At 33.2% G+C, this 20626-nt stretch overlaps 2 protein-coding genes across 2 annotated transcripts in view; one reads left to right on the top strand and one right to left on the bottom strand.

Moving 5' to 3' along the window:
* Nucleotides 1-1069, top strand: part of LOC139503280 (uncharacterized) — a 29817-nt gene extending 28748 nt beyond the window's left edge. The window contains exons 11-12 of the mRNA XM_071293042.1: nt 292-342; nt 1005-1069. Of these exons, the coding sequence (XP_071149143.1) occupies nt 292-342; nt 1005-1069 (116 nt within the window). The remainder of the gene's footprint in view (nt 1-291; nt 343-1004) is intronic.
* The window catches only part of LOC139502487 (dnaJ homolog subfamily C member 10-like), a 380520-nt gene that overhangs the window by 119048 nt on the left and 240846 nt on the right, over nt 1-20626 (bottom strand). The gene's annotated exons all lie outside the window — the stretch shown is intronic.

The following is a 20626-nucleotide window of genomic DNA, read 5'->3' as shown; positions in this document are numbered from 1 at the left end:
TATCAACTTATATCACTTATTATAGTATATGATTTAGCCGTATGTTAGATTGTTGCATTAGAACAACATTTATAGTTAATGTCACTCGTCTACTATAATTATCTACTCAAAAATATTTTAATCTTCAACACTTTGATTTTCCATCGCTTAACATTGCTATTCCGAAGCTCAATTGGAAAATGGACTTCATCGTCTCATTAAACAAAGATTTGCTTATTTATTTTTCTCCAATTTAAAGACACTTTCTGCTTTTATTTATCAATATATCAACTATCTTTACAATGTTTGTAGCTTTGTGTGATCACGGAGCACAAGTTGTTACAGACGCAAAACAATTTCTTGGTAAGTTGAACATTATAGCAGATGACACAATTAACATATGAAGAACATGAACAGTTTGTACAATACAAGTGATATGTGTAGGTGTGTACTATTTGCTGGTTGGTGTGATCATGTTATACATAAAATTGAGCATTTGCATGTGTATGAAAAGTTTAACATGTGTTTATTTTTATAAATATGATATAGCGTATGCGTTTTTAAGAAATAGCGCTAGTTCGAATACCTAACCAATTTGATGAATCAGTGTTTAAACACATTATAAATGATATACGTCCGCAGCAATATTCTTGTTAAAAGTTATCAGGAATACTCAAATCTCAAATTTAAAAGTTGAGGTTATGTAACTTTTTGATTACTGAAAGAGCTAATGTGCAAAAGTGAATAATCTATCTCCAAAATCAATGAAGATATACTTTCATGGAGGTAGTGGGTATTAAGTCATCACCTGATATTGCTGTCATCTTTATATATCTGGATTTTACTTTTGAGGAAAAATCATTTTCAAGCTAAAAACAGGTCTACTCGATTTAGATTGTACAATATATTATAAAAAGACTAAAAAGTAAATCAACATAAATATCGAACTTCAAGAAAAATTCAAAGGGAAACCATGGAAAAGAACTGTCATATTTCTGCTTTGGTATAGACATTTCCTTATGTAGAATATGGTGGATTAAATCTGGTTTTAGAGTTAGCTAAACCTCTCACTTGTATGACAGTCGCTTAAAATTCATGATATTGACAAGAAATATATAGCACATTCTTCGAAAACAAGGAATAATACTCAAAAGACGAAGGAACTTTGGAAAGAGTAAAACTTAAAAAAAAATGGCAGAATTTTATATAAGAAATGCCTTTTTATGCCTCATGAAATACTTTGGGATCATAAAATCAGCGTTTTATTTGTCAATATGTCCTTATATCCGTCTGTGTGTCAGAAACACATGATGTCAGGATGAGTATTTGCTTATTCGTTTCTTGATTCAAACGAAATATATACAGATGGAAATTATATATTTAAGAAGCGCATAATTTTTGGGTCAATAGTTCAATGTTCAAGGTCACTGTAAACTAACAAAAATTCTGGTTTGTAACTTAAGTTTCAATTTTATTTCAAATTGCGCAATTCCATTCACTTTTGCTCGGATTTGCTTCCCCAAAATAAATCTCTCCACCTAACTTGGATATATATGAGCAACACAATGGGCACAATTCGAAATTATGTTCCGTTTTTTGGCTTAATTCGTGAAGCTCTGTATTTGTTTTCTGCGTTGTGTTTTAAACTCTTTTTTTGTCTTTGGTCGGTTTCCTTTTTTGCCTTGGCGTTGCTGGTTTGATTACGACTTATGTTCGAATACGCCTTTTGTTTTATCTGTCTCTCACACTTTGATATACTTGTCTCTCACATAGTTTCTCACATATATATGTTGCTTCGGACGCAATAAATTATTAAACGTGTTGTTTTATATTTTTACTTACAGTATGAGTCTGACTATTTAAGTGAACTAAGTCAGTGTCCACTCGTTTTTTTTTAAATGGCATCATACATGCATCTCTCACACATAAAGTAATTTTCCTTCTATATCAGATTGAAAAATTAGATAAATGTATGTCTATTGTTTTTTTTATTTCATTCATGTGTACATCTTGTTAAGATGACGAAGGAAAATTAATATTGATATCAAAAGATGTCCAAATGCTCTTTGAACTTAGGACGTGTTAATTAACTTATTGTTATTGCTTTTTTCCGGTTAAAAAGTATTTTCACCATTTTAGATTTATATAATTCTTACAGCCTTTTTTACCATCTCGAGATTATAGTTTAATATTGTTTTTTATTCGATTATAAACGTCATCTAAGAGTTATTTACTTCTATACTACCAAAGATGCACTAAAAATTTGTGGAGCAGCCCAATATGTAGAATTCAATATTCTTTAGTTATACGCTCTTAAACACACAAATAGATAATTGAACATTTTTTAAAAAGTCAAAAAAATATTATAATTAGCAAGTGACGTATATTTTTATAATATGTTCACAGTATATAGGATTAAATGCCTTTTTAAATGAACGTAGAATGTATTGGTGTATCAACTAGACCAATTAACTAGAAAACTAATAAAAGTCCATATGACTTTTATGATATGTTTGTGAGTTACTTGGTCCAGTTTTTACACCAATAAATTCCTTTTGAAAGGCGTTTAATCCTTATAATTCTTTAAAAATGGAGATAAGGATTATTTTTTCAACACTCGTAACCTCTATCACACGTAAATTGTATATTTGTGTCATTTAATAGGCCTGGCGCATGAATATATTTGTTAGTTAACTCAAAAATATTTACTCATTTTAATTTGCTATCTGATAAAACATAAACTGCAAAAACTCGTATTATCATTCAAACGAATGTTTTTGTGTTTATTATTTGATTTAACGATTAACTTGCAGTGAAAATAAATTTTGTCCGCGTCGGTGTAATTATCGCCGCCATCTTGTTTCCATTGGTTACGAAAAGAAGTTCGGTCAACGTCGTCTATTGAAATATAAACAACGTCAAGATCACCTACCGGAAGTCCTCTCGATCAATCATATCAACGTATTCACTAATATGCAAATCATACAAGAATTATTTTGTAATAAACATGTTACTATTTGTATGAAGACAACTTAGTGGTGTTTGAAGAACTATATTAAATTGATATAAAGACAGTTTAGATAAAAAAAAACAATTTTGTTAAACATATTTATCGGTAGACCTTTTCAAAAAGCCAGGTGCGTATATCTACACAATAATATTAACGATCCCAATTTTCCTTAACCAGATGTGCATTTCGACAATACATGTGTCTTCAGTGATGCATGTGGCCATTATTTGAAATCCAAAGTTTATATAAAACATGAAGAGCTATAATCCAAAAGGTCCAAAAGGTATAGCCAAATCCGTGAAAGGAATCAGAGCTTTGCACGAGGGAGATAATTCCTTAATTTATAATAATTTCTAACATTTTGTAACAGCAAATTTTAATAACACAAAAAAACCAGTATTTTCATGCCAGTACCGAAGTACTGGCTACTGGGCTTGTGATACCCTCGGAACAGTCCACAAGCAGAAGCATCGACCCAGTGGTAGTAATAACATTAACGGTCCCAAATTCCCTGCCCCAGATGCGCATTTCGACAATACATGTCTCTTCAGTGATGCTGGTGGCCAAACTATTTGAAATCCAAAGCTTATATAAAAGATGAAGAGCTATAATCCAAAAGCTCCAAAAAGTATAGCCAATATGTCGTTCGTTTATGTAGTTTATACATGTTTCTCGTTTCTCGTTTTTATTATATAGAGTAGACCGTTGGTTTTACCGTTTGAATGGTTTTACACTTGTTATTTTGGGGCCCTTTATAGCTTTTTGTTCGGTGTGAGCCAAGGCTCCGTGTTTAAAGCCGTACCTGACCTATAATTTTTTACTTTTATAAATTGTTATTATTGACCGGATTCACTTGGCCAAGATTGATTTGAGACCGGATAGACATGCAAGTAAATCTACTATAATACAGGCACAGCAATACTAAACATTATCGTGTCAAAGATCACGGGTATGTCAAGCACAATTCAAAGTATTCAGCCTCTTAAATTGACTTGTTACTACTAGAAAAAGAGAAACCTTAGGTTTGATTATTGACTAATAAATATATAGACGGGGAATCATTTGCAAATGATTTTGTAGACCTCAAAATTGAAAAACAAGTATCAAGTTAAGTAGGAGTATTTGTAAAAATACCACTTGCGGGAAGGTATACATATCTGAACTGTCAGAAGGGGAACATAAGGAATTTTTTTCACAGTTCTTTAATTATATTTCTATACGTGTTTGACTTATTCACATGTAGTAGGGTGCCCAGTATCGAAAAAGACGTTTAGTTAACGAGTTTAAGTTAACGGAGAACATAGGGCTAAATTTAGATGCAAACTGTTGAAAAATCATTATATTTTCCAATCATGAATGTCGTCGTATGCTGCCGTGGTCACGTTTTTCAAAATTTCGTTGTTTCCTATTGTACCCAAAGATACTGTACAGTACAGGTCATCTTCAACACAAAAAATAAAATTATTCCTCTTAGTTTTTTTTGTTCAAATTGTACTTATCATTTAGCTTAAATATCAAATTATTCATATAAAGAAAGCTAAAAAATATTTATATAATTTAAGTATAAGTATTTCATGATTTTAGTAGGTCTATTTTTATAGCTGAAATTAACAACATTTTCAACGAAAGCAATTTTATTACGTGTTACTATCACTTTTATTCGGATTGAAGCAATAAGACAGGGTTCACATTTGCGCCAAATATCTTTCGTGTAATGTTAATCGATGCAAAGAAAATAGAAATTTAAAACATAAATTTAGTCCAAATTTCTGCCTTGATTCAAACACGCATTACCTCGTGTCGTGAATCGTTTTGTAGTTCACACAACCAGGTCATTAATTAGGACAATTGTCACTCACTTCGTTTCACATTTATGCTTGTTGTATGATTAATTTTTATGTTTTGAATAGTCCAATAAATTTGAAGTTCGTTGTTTTGTTTGATGAAATATTTTTTTTGTTGGTTTTTATAACTTTAATTTATTTATTGAAGTGATAGTTTTGTTATAATTGTAATACACAAATCAAATCCATCGGTCACGTTTCAGACCCGGAATATGGCTGAAGTTTTTTGTTTTATTTGAGGAAATATTTTTTGTTGGAAAACTTTAGTTGTTGTATTGAATTCATAGTTTTGTTATAATTGTAACATACAAATTAAATCCTTTGGTCACGTTTCAGACCCGGAATATGGTTGAAGTTCGTTGTTTATTTGAGGAAAAACACTTTAGTTGTTTTATTGAATTCATAGTTTTGTTAGAATTGTATAATATGGCACACATTCACAGTCCTGTTAAACTATGTCCATCAAGTCCGAAACGTAGTAGGAATGAAATACAATGGGATCAGTGTATTATATGTCAGGGTTCTGCTTCTGAATTGCTCATTAACATGCGAGGAATTAGCAAAAATAGCTTTATTGATACTATGGGTGCACGGAAAGATCATGTATATTTTAGGATATTGCATGATGTTTCAGACCTAGATCATCTTCGTGCTGATAATTACAAAATATTATACCACCGTTCGTGCTATAAATCCTACACTAGCAGACACAACTGCAGTTATTTTAAAGCTGAATCGTCATTAGGTACGCCCGAGCAAACCCCTGCAGCAGTTCAAACATATATGCCAAACATGCAGGTTCAATCTATTTGCCAAGTTTTAAATTGGGATGTTTTTTTTTTGGTGAAAATAAAACATTCAAAAAAGACAGGAAGCTCCGCAAAGTAGAGTCAAATGACAAAAAGGATAATTTAAGAAGATCAGCATTTGAAAAGAATGACCTAAGAATGCTTCAAATGATGGATGACAAAGCATTTTTTGACAATGCAGTCTATCATAAAGGTTGTATTACCAAATATTTGTTAAGTAAAGCTAAGTCTGAAAGCTCAAACATTGCTAGTTCTATACTAGACCACGACACCACTTTTCGGTTGCTAATTTCAGATGTACACGAAGATTTATTTGTTAGTAAAAAGGCATTCCCCATGTCGCAAATATTGCAAATATATATTTCTCATCTTTTTGATCAACTGCCAAAGACATACCCTGTAACCAAACTACAAGATAAACTGGAAAGGTATTACGACAAGGCAATTATTGCGCAACCACAGCGCGGTCAAGGGAAGTCAAACTTTGTATTTAGCAGCAACGTATCAATAGGCAACGTTGTTGCAGCCGCGGGAAAGTTGAAATCAAAGTTAAACACATCTGAAATTGAACAGGAAGTATTGCAAGTGTTCGACAATATCAGCGATGATCAAATATTACATTCTGCGGCTAAAATCCTTAGACGTGACATCGAAAATTTAACCGTTCCTACCGATGACTACCCAACTCCAAACGAGGCGTCCATAGCCGTATCTATGGAGCGGATGCCTTCATCGCTTACAAAATTTGTCTGTCGGCTGATGGACAACAAGTCATTTAAGGACGCGTCTGAACCATATGTTGTTCCGTTTGACAAAATAAGAAAGGTGATGGGTATAACTGAGTGTATTGTGTCGGTTTCCAAGGATACTTTTACTCCGTTCCACCTTGGTCTTGCTGTGCAGTTACACCACGATTTTGGATCGAAACATCTCATAGAGACCTTATATTCTCATGGTTTCTGTGCTTCATACGGAGAGATCAGACGATACCTAACCAGCACTGCCAATCATGAAATAGAAAAAATCACTAACGGTGTTTACGTTCCGGATGGAATAATTCCTATTCCAGATGGCGGAGGTTTGATTCAGGAAGGTGCTGATAATATCGATATTAACACGGAAACCATAGATGGAAAAGACACATTCCATTCAATGGCAAGGGCTGTTTTCAAAATTCGACATTATAACGAAGAACCAAACATAGATCAGTCAAAAATAAAAAGAACCAAAGAAAGGTCAATACAGATCGATGACAGTGCTTTCTCTCTGTCCGCTTGTATTCCGTTTGTTAAACCAAAAACAAGAGAAACGCCTCGTAGAAATAAAAATGTATACGGCAACATAACTGACTGTGCAAGCAAACTATCCAATCAGAAATGCTTTGGGTTCAAATACGGTCGATCTCTAGAAAGAATTTAGACATTCCTGTTTTATTCCCAACAGATCTAGACGTGCCTCAGAAAATACCGTTTTGGACCGGCTATAACAGCTGTTTGTCGAATGTCAAACCCCATTTCTCGATAGTGTCCTATACACCCATTATCGATTCTAAGCCAAATGATATGGCAACGGTATACACTACCATGCGAAAGTGTGTTGATCTGACAGTAGCCATGGGCCAAAAGTATTCAGTTCAAACATTTGACCAACAACTATACTCCATAGCAAAGTAAGTCGCATGGACTATGCCAGAGACATTCCGAAATCACATAATACGCCTAGGTGGTTTCCATACACTATCCTGCTTCATTGCAGCTATTGGAAAGTTATGGGGTGATGGAGGTTTAAAAGATTTGTTAGTTGATTCTTCGATTTATGCTTCTGGAACAGAAGACCAGATGTTGAATGGAAAAGAGTTTAATCAAGCCGTAAGAGCTTTGACTTTGGCATTTGAAGCTTTGTATGTATCATTATTGTCTGCTTTCTTCAAATGGTGCGTCGAAAAAGACGTTATTAAGTCATTTCCTATCACTTTTTGGTCTTCATTGTCGTACATAGCTTCTAACTTCAATTCAAATCCAGAAGTCTTATCATCGGTTAATTCTGCAATGGCTGACATTGAACGTCACATGCTTCCTCTCTTGAAAGACTTTAGACAATGGGGTTGCAATGTATCATCAACATTTAAATTTTGGACATGTTTCTAACGACAGTCGAAATAATGTTGAAAACATTCGATCCGAAAGAGAAGGACAAGGGAGTTTACATTTGTCGTCAGTGTCGGCTATGGTGCCTTTCATTTTTGTCACAAACAGGGTGAACTATTCTAGATGGTTGCCAGTTTATATACAAGATATGTTCAATTTACCTCCAGATGTTTTGCCAGCGTTTACATCGATAGCTTTTTCTATTCGACAGAAGCCAAGTGCCTTCAATGGGATATGGAGTGACATGGCAACAGAAAAGACTGTCATAAAGGACTCCAAAGGATGTGGTGATATTGTTAATATCACAAGACAGAAACCTGCTTTGATAAGGTGGTCCCTTACACGCCACATTCTAGCCGATTTCAGTTCTGAAATGAGAAAAAGATCTGATTTCACTGCTGTTGCGGAGCAACTGTCCCATGAAGAGGCAAAACCAACATCTATGAAAAGAGACGATGATCATCTAAAACTTCTCTTAGATCATTTGCAGCAAAGAATGACAGATCCCTTTGACGTCGCACTGCATCCAAAACCCCTAATCAACATCTCGACAGGAATGCATGCACCAAGAGATATCGAATCATCATTAATCAATGCAGCACAAGAGGGTGCGAAAATGGCAAAATCATTTATTGACGGCGCTCTTGCAGACGACCAACATGGTAATTTTTATGGTCCAATTACTCGTTCAAAGTTAAAGACGTTCGAAGATCTTACCAAAAAGACAAAACTGAAATGTAGGTCAGGTGAAATTATTGAAGGTCACATCAATTCTGAGTTGGTCTTTCGTCGGGCATTAGTGCTTGCAAATAGTCGGGATGACGTCACTGTGGAAAAAGCCTTGTCATTTCCTATCGGGCCAATACCAACATCACTTTTTTATGATGATGGAACTATGAGGAAAACATGCTAAGCCGATCTTGGCCATCAACTTGAAGCTTTAGTTTCAAGTGTGAAGTCTTTGGAACATTCCGATAAATTTTCTACTGTATTAATACGAGACGGTATGGCTTTGATTCAATCTCTGCAAGTGAAAAAATTAAAAACCTTTGGTGATTTGGCACTAGACTTTATGATCCAATCCCAATTGTTTTGTTTGAAAAGTACAGGTTGTCTCGTCGACGTTTTCGATAGATATGATTTAGAACAGTCAATAAAATCAGCGGAACGTGACCGAAGATCAAGTTCTTGTTCGTCATTTAAAGTGTTTCAGGTCATAGACGGTCGTCAAATTCCCGACTGGAAAAAGTTTCTTGGAGTAGGTGAAAACAAGCAGGCCTTAATTAGATTTCTTGGCGAATCGATTGTTCAGCATCACGATAGACCAACCGTTTTAATGACACACGGGGAAGTCATTTATCTAGAGGTGGCACTTCCACTGACCCTATTTCTGTTACTAAAATATGCTCAGAAGGAGGTTTCAGATTTGATGAATTGCTTTGTACACACGAGGAAGCGGATACTCGCATGATTTTACATTCTATTCATGCAGACAAAGTGTTTGGTGTAAAAGGAATCAAGGGAAGGATAATAATGAAGTCACCAGATACAGATGTACTGATTTTATGCGTTCATTACTTCCCCTCCATGCAGCATACACATGAGGTATGGTTTCAAACAGGCACTATAACTTGCACACAAGATTTGCGCCGCTATATACCTGTCCATGAAATATGTAAAAGTCTTGGGTCTATCATGTGTAACATTCTACCAGCTGCACATGCTGTAACAGGATGCGATACAACGGGATCAGTAAGCGCACTGTTTTTAAAGTCTTGAAGGACAACCCAGATGATTTCTCCGATTTGTCAAACCTTTCGAATTGTGACATCGATGAATCTATAGTTGCAGCTCGAAATCTTGTTGTTAGGTTGTATGATATCAAGTCAAAACTCAAAACTGATTATAGTGACCTAAACAAATTGAGGGTAAAATCCTCCCTTGCCAAACTTCCTCCTTGTGAAACTACCTTTAAACAACATGTACTAAGAGCTTCACTACAGACATATATTTGGATGTCTTCCCATATAGCAAAATTACCCCATCATTCTCCTCTGGAGTTCGGATGGGAAAAGAAGAACGGACTTGTTCCTGTCTATTTCAAAGGTCAGATGTCATCCGAATTTCTGCAAGATTTAGTTTGCACTTGTTAGGGGAAATCAGTGTGTTAAAAGGGCTGCATTTGCTTCGAACAAAATCTATCGTGTACAGATTTATGCCCATGTCAGGCAAATGACATTTGTCATAATGTAAATACTCATCTGGTTACAGTTAGAAACATTGATGACGACGAAGATGACGATGTATAAGATTTCAATTATCTGTTGTTACCTTACCAATCATTGGAACATATAGAATAAAAAGTGTAAGCAGTCCGTAATGTTTTAATCTATCTTGTGGAGAAAGACATGTAATAATAAAAAAAAACACCCTGCCATTTGGTCTCTGACCTTGACGTGGTTGGAAGGCTTTCAAACTAACAGGAGACCGTATATCATTGTAGCTAATATAACCTTCGATCATAATTTTCTTTATGTGCTTGTTCTTTCTCTCGTCTTTCTTGTTTGTCTTCTGTCATACTTATGTCACCATGTCTTCAAGATTTTAATGTCCCCATGGTATTTCACGCATTTTGTGTTTGCATCTTTTTGTAATATACATCGATGTTGTACATGACACTGTTCCTTAATAATTTTTTGAAAACTTGTAAACATTATGGTCAATTTCTGCTCATTTAGTCATCTGTATGTGTAGGATGCCGTAGTTTACCTGTTTCTAATAGACGTTTTGTTTTCATAACTTTAACCCCCCTTTTTCTCTGTTTGCAATAAATTTGACTTTTGTAAAGCAAAGCTATACACAGAGCTTTATATTCAACCAAGTTTAACGTTGATCTTACACATATTTCGAAACAAATGATAATATATACTATTTTATACCCAATAACTGAAATTTGATATTTACCTAGAAATTGACGAACACCTTACTATTTAAAGACGTAATAAACACATTTTGTTTTCGACAAATTATTAAAGTTAAGATTTAAAAAACATCTTTAGATGTTACTTGTATCGAATTGAAAAAAAAAATTGAAATTTCGAAATAAAAATAGGTCAAGGTCACTGTTATTTAGCACCTGTTTGAAAATTTCAAATTTGCACCCTATATGCAAAAGTCAATCTAAAGTCATTTTTGGGGATAAAAATATAAAAATAAGTTCTAAATCTAGATACAAAAGATATTTTTCTATAAATAAGTCGTTTTTATTTTGCTTCAAACGCATGTATGTAGGAGAAACAAGCTATCTAAAAGTGACTGTGCATATTTCTTGAATTTTGGCTTTGACCTTTGACCCCAATTAAAAAAAAACGTGACCACGGCAGACAACGACGACAACGCTATTTCGATGAGGATTGTTCTCCTCTTTCCAATGATATAAAATATAGCCGTATGTTATTCTGTGAAGGCAAATCGATAATATTTGTTGATTGGGCACCCTACTAATGCTGATAAGGCTTGCAAATGGATGAACAGATTTATGTTTTATTTCTTAACATGAGGTTTCGTAATAACATGTAATTTACAGTTCAGCTTTATTAATTTGCCATTGTAAAAATAAATCGTATGTACAGTTTAAGTACTGCTTGAATTGAATGTTATGTGTAACAGTAACAACGACTATAAAGCGAAATTTAATGACATAATTGCGTCGAATTTGAAGGGTTAAAAACGGTTATAAAAGGCCCCCTACATAATCTCATATACAGTGCTTACATGAGAGACTTTGCTACTTTATTAATTTGTATATGATTTTATACATACATAACATATTATCTTAATATGTATTTTTTAAACTTTAGTTACATACTTTTGTAGGTCTTAGAAGGTAAGTTATGTTTTACTTCTTTTGATAATCACGATATAGATGTATGTTTTTGTGTTGTTTTCTTATCACTTCAAATGTACCACAAAAAATAATATGAGCTTAATGAAATCATACTTTTTATGCTGATATAAAAGACTGAGGTTTTATTTTGAAAAGTATGTTGACAAAGTAAACAATTGATGGTGTACAGCTTTAATGAATTTAATTATATTTCTCACGTTCAATTACCAGAAGAACAGGTACTTATTTTTTTTTTTAATAACAACCAGAATGAAACTTCATCGCATTTTATTTTATAAATTCAAAACACTCAATGCAATATATTTTGATAATTTTCAACTAATAAACAAAACTTTTTCATGGACGAAAAAGTATAATCTGTATGAAAAACAGTATATTTTTCACCTTTGAAAGAAAACAGTTTCAGGTAGAAAGTTTGGAGAGGAACGTGCAATTCATAAATATTTAACTTTTTCGTTTTTATTAACGATTATAGAGTTTCTGGTTCATCAGGGCTATGTAATACGACCTATATCATTCAACAAATTCAGCTTCAGTAAAGTACGCACTTATCAGTATTTTTAATTTAAATTTAATACAATTGTTTGTAAAAAATATATTGTATTGGAATATCAAATTTGAGTTTTTACCTGTCAAACCCTCTTTTATATTTGTTTTGTTTAGGTGCAGTAACTGTGAAAACATGGCCGTGTACAAGTGCTATGATTGCAATATACGTTTATGTAAAGAATGTTCCAGAAAACATAATGACGAGAACAAGTATCAAAGACACGTCATGCAATATATCAGCGATAGTTTCATTTTAAACTGTAAATTCAGTGTGGAAGACGATTTGCCTGGTGAAAGTTTTATACGTGACATAACATGTTTACCCAATGGGATGGTTATTGTAGCTGTTTACCGACCCTTATCTACAGTATTAGTATGTTCTATCAGTGGGGAGCAAAGACAAATCAAACAACTAAAATCACATCCGCAGAAAATGGATGTAATGGACAAAACTACTGTTGCAGTGTTACTGGAAAACAACAGTATGGCTATAATTGACACTCAACAATTCATTTTTCGATATATACGGCATAATGATACTTGTAGGAATGTGCGGTCATCATTTATATGCATAGAAAAACTATTTTATTTTGCTGATAAAATAGGTATTAAGGTAGTTGATAGCTCAGGAACTGAACAAAGAGGTATCAAACTTAGTTTTACACCTTATGATATGTGTTACGATGTTCATTCACAACGTATATATTGTATTGATTATGACAATAGAAAGCTGACCTGTATTGATAGAGATGGAAATATCATATTTACATTTTCTGATACGAATGTAAAAAATTTACATCGTATTACCATAGATAACGATGGAAATGTGCTTGTGCTGTGTATAAAAAGAGGCGATTCTTTGGATTGTGTAATCAAGGTTAATTCAAATGGCAGATTAAGTGAAGTAGTTATAACAAATATCGCAATGCCAGATATGTTCTCTTGTATAGGTTTCCATCATTTAACTAACTCAGTAGTTATTGGAGTAGATACTGATGTTTACATTTATAAGGGAGATAAAAAAAGTTTGAATATAGGATGAGTACAAATATGTGCTTTTGGCAGTTACGTTTTTTATGAACCATTATGTTGTGTTGTCAATTTTGTGTCCAGGACAATTGGTTCTAGTTAGAATGCAAGTTGCTTAAATTTCAAGTTAGAACATTTTTTTTAACAAGTATCTATAAGCCTTTAATATAGTAATGTTTTACCCTGCATTTTTAAAAAGTAAATTTTTCATTTTTATTTTATTTTAGTCAATCAACTAATCTTGCTTTCTTTCGTGTTATTCTTCTTTCACATCAAAGGATATGTTATATGTAATGTACATATGTGTACATGTATATCATTTTTGATTTTGATGCTTTGCTTGACATTGATTGATTTTAAATGATCTTTTCTGTATTTTGTGTGTGATACTGAATAACAATATTAGTTATAACTGTTTTCCATTAAATCATAAATCATCCAAAATTCAGGATCATTATGTAAGTCATGATACTTTAAATGCTTAATGATTAGTACATACGATGTTGTATAAAAAGGATTGTGTGGTTGGTGTTAATCTCAGAAGATATGTGGTTTATATTAATGAATCATTGAAACTGCACCCCCCAGAAACAAACGATGCACGGATTTGTGGGATCATTGGGTGGATAAATGAATAAATATTAACTGTTTGAAAGATATAGCCAATATAGTCAACACTTTCACTACCCTTACAAGAAATATCATAAGGGTGGTCCAAGATCATTCAGTATTTAGGAGAAGTCAAGGATTATAGATATATAACGAACAAACATGATTGACAAATATAAAGTAGATCAGTAATGTTATATGTCACAAGCTATCCCTAAAAGGGGTGACATTTTTTTTTTTATAAATGAATCAACTACATGACAGCAAATAATTATATGTCAAACTGATTCTTCTAGATTGTGAAATAATTTGTAACAGGAAGAACCCTGAGAGGTTGTTTTTTTTATAAGCGATATATAATTAATCTTTCCAAATGAAAGATGCATGTCAAGGAAATATATCAACTCGTTAATTACTATATCTAAAGAACGGAAAAAGGGATATGTCGTATATATCCATGACACAAAATCTGTTTACGTACGTGATAAAATTAAAGCAATTGAAGATAGGTTGTGTTGCTGTTTTTCATTTAAAAGTCACAGTGAGGCTTTCATCATGGACAGAAAACTCACACTTCACTGCAAGTTTAAATTGATCACACAAAACTATCTTATTTCAGCGTTTAACAGTCTGAATTAAGGTACATAAATTCAATCATTTTATTTTTTTAGTAATTTAAAAAATCAAGGCGAATAATACTTGAAAGTAAAACTTTATACACAAACAGCATATTTGCTCATATAAGTATATATAAGCATCGAAATAGCACAGGCACTGGTGATGACAGATTTGAAATACTAGTTAGGGAATTTTTAAATCGTAATTCTTTTTGTTAAAAGATCATCTTTGCAAAATGATAAATTAGCGTTACACTGGGTTGTCTAATCAAGAAGAATGCATGTTAAGTTGAAATGTATATGGTCACAAGATCATAATAATTCCTTCCTATGCTACAGAAACCTCATGAATGTCAGCAATTTCCATTTCTGCAATGGTGTGTTGCCTAATATTTATCATGTCCAACTAGTATCTGTCGTATTTCCTCGACATTCGATTTTCATTGAAGAAGACTTTCCTGGGTCTGTGGTCTCAAGTTTGACAAAGTGTACACATTTAACCTATATATGAAATGTGGTTAACCACACTTAAGTGTTAAATTTATTCATATAATGTACAAATTAGTTTATCCTACTTTTTAACGTACAAAAGAACCTTGAAAGTTCATCCTTCAATAATAAAAGTTAAATTAGACTATAGAAAAATCTTTATTCTGGTGAATAAAAGCTTCACATATCTCACCCAACAGATGTTTCAGTTTGTAAAAAAAATGTAAAAAAAGCATGCACCCATCAGGAACCCTCAAAGCCGAATATTTAAAAGCCAAGGATGTAGAAGAACCAAAACAATATAAGAGCTACATAACAACAATATACCCCGAAAATAGTCAAATCCTTTAAGATCAACCTTCCTGAGAGAGTTAAAACCTTAGTTTCTTTATAAATTCATAATGTTTCTGCGGATATAACTATTTTCTTTGCTGTCATTCACATGCATGTCTATGCTTAAGTTATAGAGCTACTAATTCAGGCCCAGTCGGAAAGAACATACAAGAAGGTAGTATACAATGTAAGCAAAATAGTGTATATATATAGCTTTATCTTTGTTAATAGGTGACATGTTTGATGTAGTTTTGGTATCAAATGAAAGCTTGGGGACTTGTGATTACTGTAGAACCCTTGTTGAATGTTTCTTTTTAATAATAGAGAAATATATCAAATTATAATAGAAAGAAACATTTGCTCTGTTGTTCAAATCAGAAGTATTGTTTTTTTTACTATCAAACTTCCGGGACCCAGTACGCTCTTATATGCAATTAAAGGTATATTAACTTTTTCAACCCAAGTCAGGATAAGGTATAGTTTTGTCATGACATGACTGCCAATTTATTTGAACTTAATGCAGAGTAACAATAAATGCTTGAAATTGCTGAATTAACTAAGAACGCAATGGGGCTTTGAATTAGTGGCTTTATACCTAATATCGGATATGTACCTTACGTCGTAACTACAATCTCTTTCCCTTTCATGAATGTGACCTACCGAATTAAACTATTTACCGGATTTGTTATAACATGAGCAACACAACGGGTGCCACATGTAGCGCAGGATCTGCTTCCCTTCCAGAGCACCTGAGATCACCCCTTGTTTTTGGTGGGGTTCGTGTTGATTACTCTTTAGTTTTCTATGTGGTGTCATATGTTCTATTGTTTATCTGTTTCTCATTTTCATTTTTAGACATGTCGTTGTCAGTTTATTTTCGTCCTTCATATAAACCCGAGGGAAAATATAATACAAACCCAAACGAAAAAATATAAACAGGTCTTAATTGAAAACAACGTTCTAACCTATAAATATATTAAGGCAACAGTAGTTTTCCGTTGCTCAGTAGTCGTTGATTGTTTCATCTAAACAAATAATCTCTATAACTATTCATAAATTAGAAAAGCAACAGGCGTATCCAGTAGAACATGGTAAACTAAGGTAATTTATATGACTTTTGAGAAAATGCATGTTATGTTGCTCTAATGGTACACTAAGTGTCTTTTTGTTGTTGTTGTTAGTTTCTCAACAAATAAAAATGACAGACCACCAATTTGCAAGGTATTCCTAGATACACGTGTGACGGTTTATCATATATCTCTTTTAATGGGAGTTTACTGATACATTTTCAATTATGTTCTTAACTGTCAAATAAATAAACCTTACCATGTTACAGAAACATCAAGGTTATTGCTCATCATGTTTGAAATGGTTTCAAACCTTGTTTAACTGTCCAATGTATATTTTAACTTTTCCACATACTATAATTTAAAATGAATTTAATTTCAATTTCGTACCCGATGTGCATTTTTATCAAACTGAATGACATTGATTCTTACTTATTTACGCTTTAGTAGTACTTTGTCATGTAAACTTAAATGTTGGTGAACTATATAAACTATTTGATGTCTATAAAACTTTATTATTTTACTTCCAGTACATACTTAGAAGTCGTCTTCTAAAAACTGCATATGACAGTGCGACATCTTTTCAAACTTCTACCGAACACTTTAAACATATATTGACAATGTGGTATCTCCTTTGTGCATTTTTTACCTTCTTTCAAACGTGTATACATGCTTGATGAATTTAGCAAGCCGTGTCAGTTATGTTTTTTTATTATTGGCAAAGCATTAAACTGGACACAATAAGCTTAAGGTAAGGTTTGCATGATACCTTGGTTTTTAATTAATACTATATCAATATGATACAATATTTTGTTCAGAGTGGAATACCAAACCATTTAATGAAAATGTAAAAGAGCATCGCCAGTCCCGTTCTTTAAGGTGAAAATCTTAAAAATGCGATTTTTTTGGGAAAATTGTATTTGAATTCTTTTGAAATAATAATATATGAAAGTGACTATAAAAAAAACAAAACTGAATAAAACATATATTAATGATTGTTGTCTTTTTATTAATAATATTTTTAATTAAAAAAAATCCTAAAAACAAGATTTTTAATTTTAGTTAAAAAAAACAACGTTGCCATGGCAACAAAAAGTCAAAAATATTCCTTTTCCGGTCAACAATTTAAAAAAAAACCCAATGAACTTAAGGATTTAAATATTTGCATTATTTGCATATATTCAGCATGTCATTTCTGTAAAACACAAACATACGTTTTTTGTGGATCGGCAAAGAAGATTTCCAATTGAAAGAAATCTTTAATAGCATTTGTTTTACAAAATATTATTTTGTCTGGTAAAACTTTAGGATTGATCAAAGTCAATGAGAGAAAATAGTGATAAACTTAACTTTTATGCCTTCACCTGTTTACCTGTTTACCTGTACTGCAACTCCCTCTTATGTCAGGAGAACCACCAATCCTAGAATCGGTGTAAAATTACTCACACGATAAAACTCCTCTGAATTATATTTCAAAGATAAAACTTTTAAAACTACAAAAGAAATATCAAATGTCTCCTCTGGGGATGTGACCCTACCGCCATTATTTACACTATTCTGGTACACACTAAAAATTGTCCATGATTCACATATCTATACTATTAAACGAGAAGACCTCAATGTTTGTGTCGCTTCTCCAATGGAGAACAAACTGTGCCCCTCTACTCGCCGACTTGTTTCTTTATTATTATGAGGCTGACTTCATGCAGGAACTTCTTAGGAAGAAAGATAAGAAGTTAGCAATATCCTTTAACTCTACTTTCCGCTATATAGATGATGTTCTTTCACTAAACAATTCAAAATTTGGTGACTATGTGGAACGCATCTATCCAATCGAACTAGAGATAAAGGATACTACAGATACAGTTAAGTCGGCTTCATATCTTGACTTACATCTAGAAATTGACAATGAGGGTCGGTTGAAAACAAAACTTTACGACAAAAGAGATGATTTCAGCTTTCCAATTGTGAACTTTCCATTTCTAAGTAGCAACATTCCAGCAGCACCTGCATACGGGGTATATATCTCCCAATTGATACGATATTCCCGTGCTTGCATTTCCTATCATGATTTTCTTGATAGAGGTTTGCTGCTCACAAGGAAGCTATTAAACCAAGAGTTCCAAATGGTGAAGTTGAAATCATCCCTTCGTAAATTTTACGGACGCCATCACGAGTTGGTTGACCGTTATGGAATAACCGTTTCACAAATGATATCGGATATGTTCCTTACGTCGTAACTACAATCCCCTTCCCTTTCATGAATATGACCTACCGAATTAGACTATTTACCGGATTTGTAATCACTTAAGCAACACGACGGGTGCCACATGTGGAGCAGGATCTGCTTACCCTTCCGGAGCACCTGAGATCACCCCTAGTTTTTGGTGGGGTTCGTGTTGTTTATTCTTTAGTTTTCTATGTTGTGTCGTGTGAACTATTGTTTTTCTGTTTGTCTTATTATTTGTAGCCATGGCGTTGTCAGTTTGTTTTAGATTTATGAGTTTGACTGTCCCTTTGGTATCTTTCGTCCCTCTTCTCTTCATTCCATGATAAATTAATCATCATGTCTCTGTGTTCGATAGGTAACATGCATAGTCGTATTTGTCATCCGTTCTTATGATTATTTAGATTGGGTTATTTTTGGAGAAAAACCACAAAAAAGAAGTCCGGATATTGATTCCGTCATAAGACTGATATTAAGTCACAGATAAGACTTCCCGTTTGAAATATTCACAAGTACAACCAATCGTATGATGGATAACAAAAAATGAAAAATAAATAAGCCAATCAGACCGTTCTCCATATCATGGTGTTTAGATCGCAAGATCCACAACTATTATACCTCCTAAGAGAGGACAATTATTTTTCGCGTTTATCTGCATGTAAACTACGATTATACTACTTTAATATATAGAGACTCTCTGTATTCTGTCGACTGTTTTCTTTGAAATGTTTACTATTCAAGGGGTCATACCAGTTGCATATATATTAAAATAAGTAAAACGTGTGGAAACAAGAATATGTCCATAGTACACGGATGCCACATCGGCACTATATTTATTAAGTTTCGAGTTAATTGGACTTCAACTTCATCAAAACACTACCTGACTAAAAACTTTAGCCTGAAGCGGGACAGACGGACGGACAAACGAACGAACGAACGCATGGATGCACAGACTAGAAAACATAATGCCCATAAATGGGGTATAAACAATTATTGGTGAAAGTGAAAGTAGGATAGAGATTGGAGGGAAGCAGGATCTTTTTCCGGACGTCGGGATCTGGTGTTTTTAAGCTCCGGATTTGGAAATTGATCCTTACGGGATTTGGGAATATATTTTTCGATTTTGGGATGAATTTCTTTAAATTCTGCATCTCGGCATGCTCGGGATAACGTGGTTTAAAGCCCGGGATTTCGGGATCAGGACCCCTCCGACCACCCCTTAAATTAGCCTTAGTCGGTCTTAGTCATTTATACAATATTCATATCCTACAATTGGCATGTTAATAAGGCTCTCAAAAGAAAGAGCACAGATGGATTGACCTAGAAGCATATTTTATTAGACTAATTATGGTCTATATATAAGCAGTTACATTAAAATGATAAAATGTAAATATACTATATACAAAAACTTTACTATCTTATCTTATGCCCATAACTATTAGTCGGAAGGGAGGTGTTTAACTTTGGTCATAATTGTTAATTAGTTAATGAACAAGTTTCTGATTTTGAAAAGAAACGGAGCTTCAAACTGTAATCTTTTGAATCAGAGGATAGCATTCTGATTGCCATTAAAAGTAATGAATTTTGCTTTACTGCCCCATGTTTGGTAAATTGTTTGTATGCAACAATTTGATGAAAAGACATCAGTTTTGACTTCTAGAGTCATTTACAGCAGCCGTATTTATTCCATTCATTTAAATCTGGACACCAACAAATATTAGTCAAAGGTCTAATTATTACACTTGATGTTCAGATTTAGAGTCTTGTACTAAACAAAAAAATTACATGGTCCTATACATGAGGATAGACGAAACAAAAGATGGCCCTGGATGACCAGCCGTATTTGTATTTAAAATTTAGTTACGTACACCTGTGTTATGAAAATCGTTCGAATACATTCAAAAATTAAAATCAGTTCAATGGAGTTCTCATGAATTTTGGTACTGTAGTTGAGGAGTCCCCATCGTTTATTGGCGATTTGATGTTCGCAAGTGTAGATTTACTGTCAAC

This window comes from Mytilus edulis, chromosome 14 (genome assembly GCF_963676685.1).
Source record: "Mytilus edulis chromosome 14, xbMytEdul2.2, whole genome shotgun sequence".
NCBI classification, from domain to species: Eukaryota; Metazoa; Mollusca; class Bivalvia; order Mytilida; family Mytilidae; genus Mytilus; species Mytilus edulis.
The sequence above is the reverse complement of the archived record's forward strand: the minus strand, read 5'-3'. Positions and strand labels throughout refer to the sequence as shown.